The following is an 11,585-nucleotide window of genomic DNA, read 5'->3' on the forward strand; positions in this document are numbered from 1 at the left end:
ATAAACATTAATAATCAAACCAAAAAAGTCGGAACAAACTGAAGCACAAAAACAAAAATTAACACATTTGAAAGGAATGGGAATGACACAAACAATGCTGAACATCAATGAAAATAATAAATGATTGATATTTAGATAAATTATATGATATGATTTAGATAGATTTTTTAAATTAAAAAATTAAGAAAAATAGAGACAAACTAGAGGACATCACGTCCTTAGAGATCACATACATAAGAGGATGAAAAACAGATAGAGGTAGAACAAGTAAATGAATTAAAAACAGAGGGTGTTAAGATGCCAACAGAAAGATACGACATGGATAAATAGAGTAGGAGCAGCAAAATAAATAAGAGTGTTACAATTTTAAAAAATTAAGGATTTATTTAGTGATTTAAAAGATGTCACAGAATCTGCAAGCCTTATTCCACAGACAGGTTGTTCCAGAGCTAAGGGGCCCGATCTCCTTTAGATTTTAGTCTGGAGTTTGGAATGACTAGGAAGCACCCACCTGAGGAACTAAGGCTGCGTGTTGACCCTTAGAGGGATCTGCATCTCAGAAATATAAGCTTATGCAAGAACCATTAGAGCTTTAAACGTGATTGGTCAATTCAAAAAGTGACAGGGAGCCAGTGGAGGGCAGCGAGGATAGGAAGCGATTTGAAAATAGGTAAAATAGCAATGTATGAGGATGCACAATATTGGATTTTTTTTTCCAGATATCCGATATGCCAATTTTTCCAAACTCACTGTAGCTGACACAATACTGATACCAATATAGTCACACCTTTTATACCCAGAGCAAATAGAGGCTGAGTGGAGTACAGCAGAGAGAAAGGAGCAGAGAAGTAGACCGTCTGGTGGTTTACATTTGGGACTTCATTTAAAGGCTCACAGTGGGCCCCCCTAGAACAGTGGTTTTCACACTTTGTTTGCCCAATTAATGCAAAATGTCCTCTTTAATACATGTTAAAGTGTCTTCAGTCGCTGTATAGTTTTAGTAATATGACAGGACTGTGCTTCCCATGGCACACCTAAACTTTGTCTCAAGCCACATCTTTGTACCACTGCCCTAGAGTGTGTGGCGCCTTAGGCAGCCATCTTTACCCTATGTTTCTTTGTACATTTCGCTGATATATAAGGCTGATATGATTGATGCTGCTCATGCATGACTGGTGTATCAGCTGTAAATATCGGCGGAAATTTTCATATCTGTAGATGCAGATACTTAACTTGTAGAGCAAATATATGCTGATACAGATATCATGCTGATATCGTACATCCCTAGTAATGAACGGTGTTGTTGTGTTTACATAACACTGTTGACAACTACTGAGAATTTTTCAGGAACTTTTTGTAATGGATGATTTCACCACTATCCTGTCCACAGCTGGCTTTTATGGCACTGACAGCACTCACAACCGCTTCTTTTAAAGCACTTCTCACCAGCATTCCTTGTTACTCCGTCAAAAAAAAGACTCCCTCTCCTGTAGAATTGGAACATTGTTTTGAAATAGCTATGTGCTTCTTATTTCTGTGTTTCAAGGAAATATCACACGTGAAGAAAATAAAAGACTCCTGTCCTGACATGGGCATCAGTTGAAAACTTAGCTTGGGAAAAATGGGTCAGATTTGTTTCCCTACCACCATTGTCAGAAGTCCCGTCCCTTCTTGATTTTGATTGGAAAGTGAAGGAGGAATGACATTAATGAGTGCAGCGCTGCTTGAAAAAGTTTTAACAGTTTTCAACTGAGAGTGCTCCATGTGCTGCAACACAAACAGCTGATGCCAATGGTGTTTTTTTCTACCCAGGGTGGAACATTGAACACTGGTATCGCTGGACTATTCAGGGTTTTGAGTTAAAAAGAAGTGCTGCCAGAAGAAAATGTGCTAGCTATGGACACAGGCCGTAACTCTGTTCCAATGGCAAGAAGGCACTTAAAATTAAGTGGTAGGGGTAAAACATGTGCAAGGGACTGAGCCTATACGTTTGTACATATTGTAGCGGTCAAGTTTGCTGCATCTCCTCAAGTAAAAGATAAATATAAGATTAAAAAATGCAATGAAATAAGGCAAACGTAAAGTTTTTTTTACATCAGTTTTTCATTTAATTGATTTATCCTGTTGAGATTGTTTTCACATCACCAGTCAGCAAAAGTTATGACAGTCCTAAACACCAGATGTAATTTCTCAATTCAGTTCCTCCCTCTGCTCTGAAGCATAGCTGACATCTTCAGCTGAACTGAATTACAGTAAACCTGGAGCAGAACAGCTGTGAGGAATACAGCCACTTTTATTTACGGTGTAAAAATCCTGTGAGATATTCTTTTCATACTTTTTTAAGCACTTTAGAGTAAAGGTAAGGTCCAAATCACTTCATGCTTCAGGCTTTATCTGTGCCCTCTCTTACACGCTGGTAGAATACGGGGAACTCATCAAAACTTTGCTCTTTAGTGCCAGCGGTGGTCAGAAACATCACAAGGTGTTTTCAATTTAATTCAAGTGTTTGACTCAGAAATAAACAGTTATGTAACTGGATCAAAGTTGCACATTGTGGAGTAGATGTGAAATTTGTAAAGTCACGCCACATTTTAAAATCAAACAAATGTTCTGTAGTTGAGGGAAGGAGGTTTTTGTTGAGAGGACAAAGTGAGGAAGCATGATTTGTTTGGGCCTGATTTTGGGGGTTAACTTGTGTAAAAATGTGTTTCTGATCACAGAAGTTTTCCATAATTTTAAACAAGATAATACTTCAGGTCTGATTCACTCTTCACTAGTTGATTATGTATAAATGTTATGACACAAGTCAGCATTCATATAGAAGCCATTAATAAAACAGCAAATAAGACTAATTCTAAAATCAAAGTAGGTTCTCAAAAGAAAGATATCTGTTAGACTGATAAATAAACAGTGACTTTAAGTAATAAAAGGATCAGTTTGATGAAAGGATGGAAATATCTGTTAGTTAAAGGATAAAAAAGGTTATGAAGACATATCAAACCTGAGAAGCACGGAGTAATCTTGCTGCAGGCTTTGTTATTAACAAAACCAACAAGCAGTGTTTTTTACAACAAAGTTTGTAATCGTCCAAGACAATGGTTAGATATGAATAATATATTTGTAATTCTTTTGTTCTCCAGCCCTGCAGGAGGTGTAAACCTGTTAAGAAGAACCTGTTTTATAAACTTTAAAAAGTCCTGATTCTAAGGGTCAAATTAACTAGAAAAACATTTTCCTCTAAATTTTGAGTTTTGAATTTTTGGTTCATGTGAAAACGGCAGACTTTAAGTGAATTTAGCCACAATGACTCCACTTATTTGACATTCTTTTTCAAACTCTGGGTTGTGCTTATTCACTATTTTGGTCCTTCTTGATAGCTCACTATAGAAAATAGATGTATTGACCTCAAACTTACTGTTACAGTCAAGCTAGATTTCAATTTGGACCTTAATTTACACATGATGCAGTTCCACAAAGGTGGTCTGTTTTGGTTCAGTAGAGTTTTATACAGTAAACCCTTATCTTGCTTGTGCTTCCACAGACTATCAGCCCGTCCAGACTCACTCGTAGTGATGTGGATTCTTGCTCTCTTAGAGATCTGGATCATTTGGCTCAGCTTGGGAATAAGAGCTTCCCAGAAGGCTCTTCATTTTGTACTATTTTGGCCCTAACAACAAAAATTTTAAAAAGGGAAATAAGCTACCTCCCATCATTCTCATAAGAATGAGCTTTGAGAACCAGCTTGTTTGCAAATAACACATTGCTATGGATCTTAACTTGGCTATCAAAATGTCATCAATCATTTCAGTCTTTCTGGTACCTCACAGGGTTTATTACCTCTGCTAAGGAAGTTATGTGATCGGGTGGGTTTGTTCGTTTGTTAGCAACATAACTCAAAAAGTCATGGATGGATTTTCAGGAAATGTCAGAAATGGCATAAGGAGGAACTGATTAGATTTTGGGACTGATCTGGATCACCATCTAGATCCAGGAATTTCTCAAAGGATTCTTTACTATTAAGAGATGGAGCTAATGGCAGAGGTCTGTGCTGTTACCACTTTAGACCAGGAGATGGCGGACACAAGTAACTTCAATCCCAGCAGCATGTTTTGGGTGTGTTTCTATTCAAAGTTTTGGAGTTTATAGAGTTTGAAAGACGCACGCCAGGTCGAGGAGACGAGTCGGAGCGTAACAGAGAGAAAGACAGCCAATTGTAGCAAGAATACTCTTAATGCTGGGAGGAATAGAGGAATATTCACCCTCTGCCATGACTTTCAGTCGTCCTGTGAGACCATGAGTGCTTCTGCCATGACAGTCCACACGTAGCGAAGCCAGTGCTTTGCCTCACCGTCTCTCCACCCCAACGGGGAGGGAGTAATAGGCAAATTAGATTTTGGGAGTGATCCAGATCACCGTCTGGATCCAGAAATGTATTTTAAAGGATTCTTCACTATTGGGAGATAGGGCTAATGGTGGAGGTCTGCACTCTCTGAGAGCTTTTCTAGTTTGATAGTGTATTAATGTTTTCTTCAAAAGCATGTTTATGACAGGGTGTTTAGTTGTTAATATGGTGTATTATGTTCGTCTATTATTAGAGCTATACTACAGGAAGTGAAGAATGATTCAGCCAATCAAACAACAGCTAGCTCCACTCTTTAAGATCAGATACGTACGCTTGATAGCGTAACAAAAAAGTGCCAAAAGTAGGATGTGCAGTGTCCTATTTTGGCACCTTTACCAACTTTTGGCAGTGGAATCATAAGTGATTGTGTAGTAAACTGAAGTAAAATGACCAAGACTGCTTGGTGGAATTGAGGCTTAGGAGCCAAATAAGCCAATTAAAAGGACCATCTCAAATTGCACTATGTTTTTTGGTTCATCTGATAAGCAAAGACGGTGTTTAAATTAGGCTGGACGATTTACAAAAATAATCTAACTGCAACTTTTTTTTTGCCCCAAATATTGTGGTTGTGATTTAATATGCATATATTTTAAGGGTTCTCATCTTTTGTGTTCAGCAAATACAAGCAAGAACTCATTCCATGTTTTAACAAGCACAATATTAGATAAGTTAAAAAGAAAAACATCTAATGGTGATTTTGGTTCATATAGCAAAGCTGATTTCAATTACTGCATTTTATTTTAGGAACGTACACATGAACAAGAAAAGTAGGATTTTTGTAAAAAAAACAAAACAAAAACAAAAGGCACTAGCATGTTTGCATAAAATCGCTGCTGCTGCAAAAAAAAAGAAAAAAGATGCCATACTGCGATTTAATCTAATTTGTGATTTATTTCCCAACCCTAGTTTAAATGGACGTAGCCACACCACTTTCTTTTTGTGCTATTTCAAGACTTAGTTTTGCATTTTTGCCATCTTGGTCACTCTTGACAGTTCCCGATGGTACCTACTTGTCATGACCCTCAAGCATACCCTGCTTTTTTAAAGATAAATGATGAGTTACATGATGGTTGTCACGGTAACCATTGCCATTTGTAATAAAAATGTTTAAATCTGATGTATTGGCCTTTCTTCTCAGCCGTAGAGGTTACATTCACTTCTTACGTAGAGTATATGGACGTGTTTATGTTTGGAGGTTAAGAAGGTGAGACCAGTTAAGACCATGTGGCTCTCACTGATACCCACCTCCTACAGCAAAGCAGCTGAGAGAACAACTTATGTCAATAGACAGGCCTGAGTTACTTCTCAGCCAACAAGGCCTATTCTCATATCAGCAACCTTTTATCAGAACTGGAATAAATGCCATCAATTGATAGAATCTGCATTTATTCACTGTGACTTTTTAACTCTTTACAGCCTACCGTTACCCCATCTCCGCCCCCTGTATCCCAGTCTGCACCAGTGGGTAACCACAGTCCTCACCTCCCAGCACAGCAAACACCCACAGCACCACCGGAGCAGAGCAGGAAAGCAGGGCAGAACTTCAAATGTCTGTGGCAGTCTTGTAAACGGTGAGTTATTTTGACTAACTCTGTATTATTTGGAGATATGTAAGGTGTTGAGCTCCTGCTTATTTGTTTTTGTCTGTTCTTTAGGTGGTTTGAAACGCCATCTCAAGTGTTTTACCACGCAGCAACGCAACACGGAGGGAAAGGCGTGTATGGAGGCCATTGTCTGTGGGAGGGATGTGAACCTTTTCCCCGGCAGAGACTGTCTTTCATCACGCATCTACAGGTGAGACTTAACTCCTTCATCAGCAGAGAAACTCTTTTTTTCTGCTTTTTGTTTAATCACTTTTTATTGTTTCAATGCCACCACATCTGCAGAAAATTCCTACAACTTTTTTTTACATACTAAACAAGTAAAACCTGAATTTTTCCCGTTATTTATTTTCCAGGATAAGCACTGTTCTCGAGAAGCTTTGCTGGCTGGACTCAAACTGGAGGAGCAGCAGGCACAGAGTCCCAATCAGACTTCTTCCCAGTAAGTAGATATTAGACCTATATACAGGGTACCAACAGGGTCTTAAAGGTCTTGAATTTGAATTCTCAAATTTAAGCCTTAAAAGTCTTCAATTGTGGGAGTATTCTTAAATTTTATTGGCTAAAGTCTTCATTCAATCCTACGCAAAACAAAAAGAAATGACAGTCACTCAGTACAAACTTTGTGGGACTTTGATGTAAATTTAGACCATTTTTAGACCATTCTTCCTGATCATTTAAAGCAGAGATCCTGAAAAGGTTCCTAGTTCCTGGGAGAAAATCCTTCTGTTGAGAGGCTCCTAAAGTCACTAGATAGGGATTTTAGTCTTGGTTGCTAATTTAGCTTGGTTAGTAAGGAAGGTACCTTTTTACAGAGGCCTCAATACACAGATTGTAGGTTTCATATCCTAACAGGTGCTGTTTGATCTCCATCCTTTCTCTCTGTATTTCCTCTCTCTTCAGCTGTCCTGTCCAGTAAATACAAAATAATAAAAATGATAATCTTGTTGCTGATAGTCTTGTTGCCTTTGTGGACCATAAAGAAGCATTAGTGGTAACCACAGTCTGTTTCATAACCTGATAAAAACCCTCACAAGAGCTTTAAGATCAGTTAATCAATAAATGCTGCTTTAAAAATTATTCTGGTAAATAACATTGTTGTGTTTTGTGTCTCCTTGTTGTGTCAGGACTTCGCCAGCAGCAGGCAGTTCTCCGGCACCGCGAGCACCAAAAGCAATCGTGAATCATCCGAGCGCAGCTCTCATGGCCCTACGCAGAGGCTCTCGAAACCTGGTCTTCAGGGACTTCACTGTGAGTAAAACAAAGCCTACTATGATCACGTCACTCCCAGATATTTTGTTAAACGCTCACACGGACTTAGAGATGGACACGCAGAGATTTGTATGACTTATAAAGCTCTTAGTTGGCCGAGGTGGACATAAGCAGGTCTTAGGCTTTTAAAGCCCACTGTTTCCCTCCACTTAACAGTTCAAACACAGGTCACAGTAGACAGGAAATGTTTTTGGGAAAGAATTTGTTTCCATGTTCCTTCATCAGGTTAGAATCTAAAACTAAAAAGACACGTATGATTTACATATGATAAGGGATTTCTACCTGTTAAGGATATTATAAGTAAAGGATAGAACATTTCTGGACAGATGTTTGATTTAAGAACCTGTCTTTCCTCTCTAAACATCAAGCCTTTACCTTACTTTGCAAGCTTCATTGCCTTTCTTCTACTGAACCTCTTGCTTCTATTAAAGTGAAATCCATAAATTGATTGGCTGTTTTTCTCTCCCAGGATGAGAAAGAGGGACCAGTGACCAAACACATACGACTAACTGCTGCCTTAACGTTAAAGAACATTGCCAAGCACTCAGAATGTGGTCGCATGTAAGTACCCTACCGGCTTTCAGGAGGCATTGAGTGCACTTTCTGGTTCTGCTGCTGTTTGTTTTCTCTTTCTTGTAACCTCAAAGATATCCTGATAGACATGTGGAGAAGATGAAAAATCACCTGGTAGTAAAATGCAATCAGATACAAGACATGCCATGATGATATGGGCATAGTCCAAATGCATTCGGCTTGCATTAAATAGTGTCTGCGCTGTTTATGGAGCATCTTTAAAAGAATTCATGAACCTCAACCTGTACATCCTTTAAGTTGCTGGAAGTCGTTATGTTTACATGCAGTTACAAAACTCGAATGGAGATTTTTTAAATGCATGTAAACGTGTTAGTCTGACTGAAATCGTACTGAACCAGGGAGACCGATTTTAGTCTTGCATATATGCAGCTACATCAGACCCAGACTTGCCTGGATTCTTTGCACATTCTTCACAGTTTCCAGGCTTTGACCCAGCAGTTGCAGAGCATTAATACTTAGCACAGCAGAAGTTGCTGTAATTGTTAAGCTGCCGGAGCAACATCTGTTGCAACTAGCTCAAATATTGTTAGCCAGCATAGCCGGGTCGGTCATGCTTCCATCTTTAAATCGATTGTCCCTGGTGCTTGTATCATGGGACAAGGACAGCAACCCAGTTAAATATCCTAAGTGAGCTATAACTGTAACTGTAGTCTGATTTAACTGTGCATATAAATGTACCCCCCCCCCCCCTTCCCAAATGGCAGCAATCAGAGTTATAAATGCTCAAATCTGGTGTTTCATTCACCAACACTGTAATCATCAGCAATCATACAAAGCACAAATTTGGTAGAAGTCATGGAATATCTTCTAGTTTTTATTAAAACAGATTTATTTGCAACATAAAATCCCAAGCAGTCCGTAAGACCATCTTAGTGGTTCTAGAGTTATAAGCCTGCAGATTAAGGCCTAGTCTGAGTATTAAAACAACTGTGATTCAAGCAACAGGTACCAGAACTTTGCAAGTACATTTCAGAAAATATAATTCATTACTTACAACTTAAATTCTAATTTGGCTAAACATGTGATTTAAAAAATGAAGCATTATTTGATGATTGAGGGGGAATTCCTTTTTTAAACTATTCCTGGTGGTGGTTTTCCACTAGGAGGCTTATTTTTACATAACTTTAGCTTCCTTTTTTAAATAGTTAATAATTAACACATGTATTCCCCAAACTGTTTTGTTTTTTCATTCATCTCTCTCCTGATATTTTCAGGGCAATATGCACATGTAAGTTTTTCCTGATGAACAGGCGAATTTTGGGAAATTTTCAGATTTGTGCAAATGTGAAAACACCAATATTTTCTATTTTACATAAAATTAAACGGGATAAAAATCTTCACTTTTACTTGTAAGAGATCTATTTTTGTCAGGATCAGAATGGTGTCAGAGGTGATGACTGCAGTTATCAGTGTTACCAAGTATTGATTTGGGTCAAAGTTAGAGTAAAGAAAAGGGTTTTTGTGTTCTTCTGTATAGGAATGTGTATCAAAAACTAGGGCTGAATGATTAAAAACAACAAAAAAAACCTTGTTAGCATATCTTAAGGCAGACAACAACACCAGGCTGAATTTTGAAACTTTGATACTTCAACTTCTGGGTCAAAGCACAGAGTATGTGGAGTCATTTTTCCCACCTAAAAGGATTGATTCAGGCATCATTATGGCACCAGCACTCATTTAAAAGTATTGATTTAGCACTGGTATTGGAAAAACCCAAACAATACCCAGCCCTGCTTGTGTGGATGTATAAGAATAATCTAACTTTAATTTGTCTCTCTTCTCCTCAGGTTGGTAAAGAGGCATGAGACGCATCTCTCTGTGCTCGCGCTAAGTAACATGGAGGTTTCCACCACGCTCGCCAAATGCCTTTATGAACTGACACGCTCGCTCCAGGCTTAACGCCAAAAGGACAACCTCTACAATCCCCTCACCCCATCTCCCTCATCCCTCTCCTGAGTCGAGAGGAGGAAGCCACCAGTCAGCCGTAGCGGGTCTGCAGAGGGCGGGAGGAAGACCAGAGGACCCTCCATCTGCTGAGCCTGGGACCCTCCATCCCCTTCACATCCCTCTCCTTCCTCACCGACCTGTGTTCAAAACCCCCCACCCTCCACCATCAACACACACACACAAAAAAAACTGCCACGGGGTCTTCCACCAGCTGCCCACCAGGGGGAGCTCTTTAAGACTGCTTCCCTGAGGGCCTCCACCGACGAAACCCCAAACACGAGCACATTTTGTTCAAGTTTTTTTGTTGTTTTTATTTCGTCCCGTGAAACGGTGTGTGCGTTGGAGTGAGTGGCGGTCGACTGAAGAGTACAGGTGGGCGGGGGAGGAAGGGGGTCGGGGCTTAGGCAGGCGTCCCACACGTTCAGTTAGAGGCGGACTCAGCTGGCAACTGGCGCAGAGAATTTTTTTTTTCTTTAGAAACTTGGTAGCTTGGTTTTCTTACTTGAGTCAATATATTTTCACTTATTTATTATTGAAATGAATACCATTACAATTAATGAAAAAGAATCTTGTAAATATGTTGTGAATATATATAAAGAAGATCCTCTTTCATGCCGATGCAGCCACTGGAGAACTTGCTCTGTGGAGTAATAGAAGCATTACTTTGGTAGGATTGAATAAAATAGTTTGTTTTTGTTTGTTTTTGTTTCTTTGCTTTTTTATGATCCCTGGTCACTTGTATCTAATGTGATTCTATACTCAGCAGTGGATGAATGTACTTAAAACCTGTAAATAATTCTGCAAAGGTACTGATGCTGTAAAGCTTAGGGAGGGGAAAAACAGTTTTTTGTGGAACTGTGACATTTTTTGTATTATAATACCTTGTAGAACTCATTTTGCTGGCTGAAAGAGTATGGAATAATATATCTCATGTCATTTTGTAGAAGAAAAAAAAATATTGAAGGTATTCTCTTCCCCTTCCTCTCCCCTCACACACCCTCCCCTTAACACGCACACACAAGTAACATATATCCACTGTAAGCGTTTTGTCATTGTACGGGCACAGTGCGCGTACCAAAATTTTTTTGTATTTGTAAATTGGTTTAAATACATGGAGTTTTTATACAGGTTTTCTCCTGTGTTCTTTGCTTTACGTGCAGGTATGATATTTTCTTCACTACTTTTTTCTATCTTAATATAGTGTGGAGTTTTATTGTACTATTTTTTCATTCTTAATACCATGCCACATTCCGGCTCACGTCCTCAGACTGTCCTCTCTACCGTGTGTTGTGTAACATTTATGACTGCCTGTCGTATTAGCATCTGACCGGGGCGACCCAACCATCCTCATTTCTGCGGTGTCAGTAGGATGTGTGACTATACATAGACCTAACAGTCTGTTAGAGATTGGCTTTATTTACTTTGGTGACTGTTTATAGTTTTTAAATAAAACACTGAACATTTTGCTTTGGTTTTATGCTTGACTCTTTTGTTTTTTCACCTACTTCCAGTTTGACAAATTAAACTTATTTCCAAATTACATACACCTGAACTTCCCCCAGCTGCCTGGAGCTAAGAAGAAACTCTGGACAAAAACACATCTACAAATTTACTGTCCTGGATCACATAGATTATGGCTTTATGATTAAGAATACATTACATTTGCAAAGCAAGCAGGGAAGTGCTCTTAGCCAGCTAGAATCTATAAATAATTTGCTGACAAAGCATGTCACGTATTGAGACATTAGTAATGCATTTGTTAGATAAAA

The 11,585-nt window shown here is 38.9% G+C and overlaps 1 protein-coding gene across 2 annotated transcripts in view; it reads left to right on the top strand.

Annotated features, from left to right (window-relative positions):
* The window catches only part of arid2 (AT rich interactive domain 2 (ARID, RFX-like)), a 77,859-nt gene extending 66,579 nt beyond the window's left edge, over positions 1-11,280 (top strand). For both annotated transcript variants that reach the window (XM_041780596.1, XM_041780597.1), the window contains exons 16-21: positions 5,819-5,973; positions 6,058-6,196; positions 6,360-6,445; positions 7,131-7,254; positions 7,745-7,836; positions 9,657-11,280. In XM_041780596.1, coding sequence (XP_041636530.1) covers positions 5,819-5,973; positions 6,058-6,196; positions 6,360-6,445; positions 7,131-7,254; positions 7,745-7,836; positions 9,657-9,768 — 708 coding nt within the window. In that variant the 3' untranslated portion in view covers positions 9,769-11,280. The remainder of the gene's footprint in view (positions 1-5,818; positions 5,974-6,057; positions 6,197-6,359; positions 6,446-7,130; positions 7,255-7,744; positions 7,837-9,656) is intronic.
* Positions 11,281-11,585: the final 305 nt, after the last annotated feature.

Source organism: Cheilinus undulatus, linkage group 23 (assembly GCF_018320785.1).
Source record: "Cheilinus undulatus linkage group 23, ASM1832078v1, whole genome shotgun sequence".
NCBI classification, from domain to species: Eukaryota; Metazoa; Chordata; class Actinopteri; order Labriformes; family Labridae; genus Cheilinus; species Cheilinus undulatus.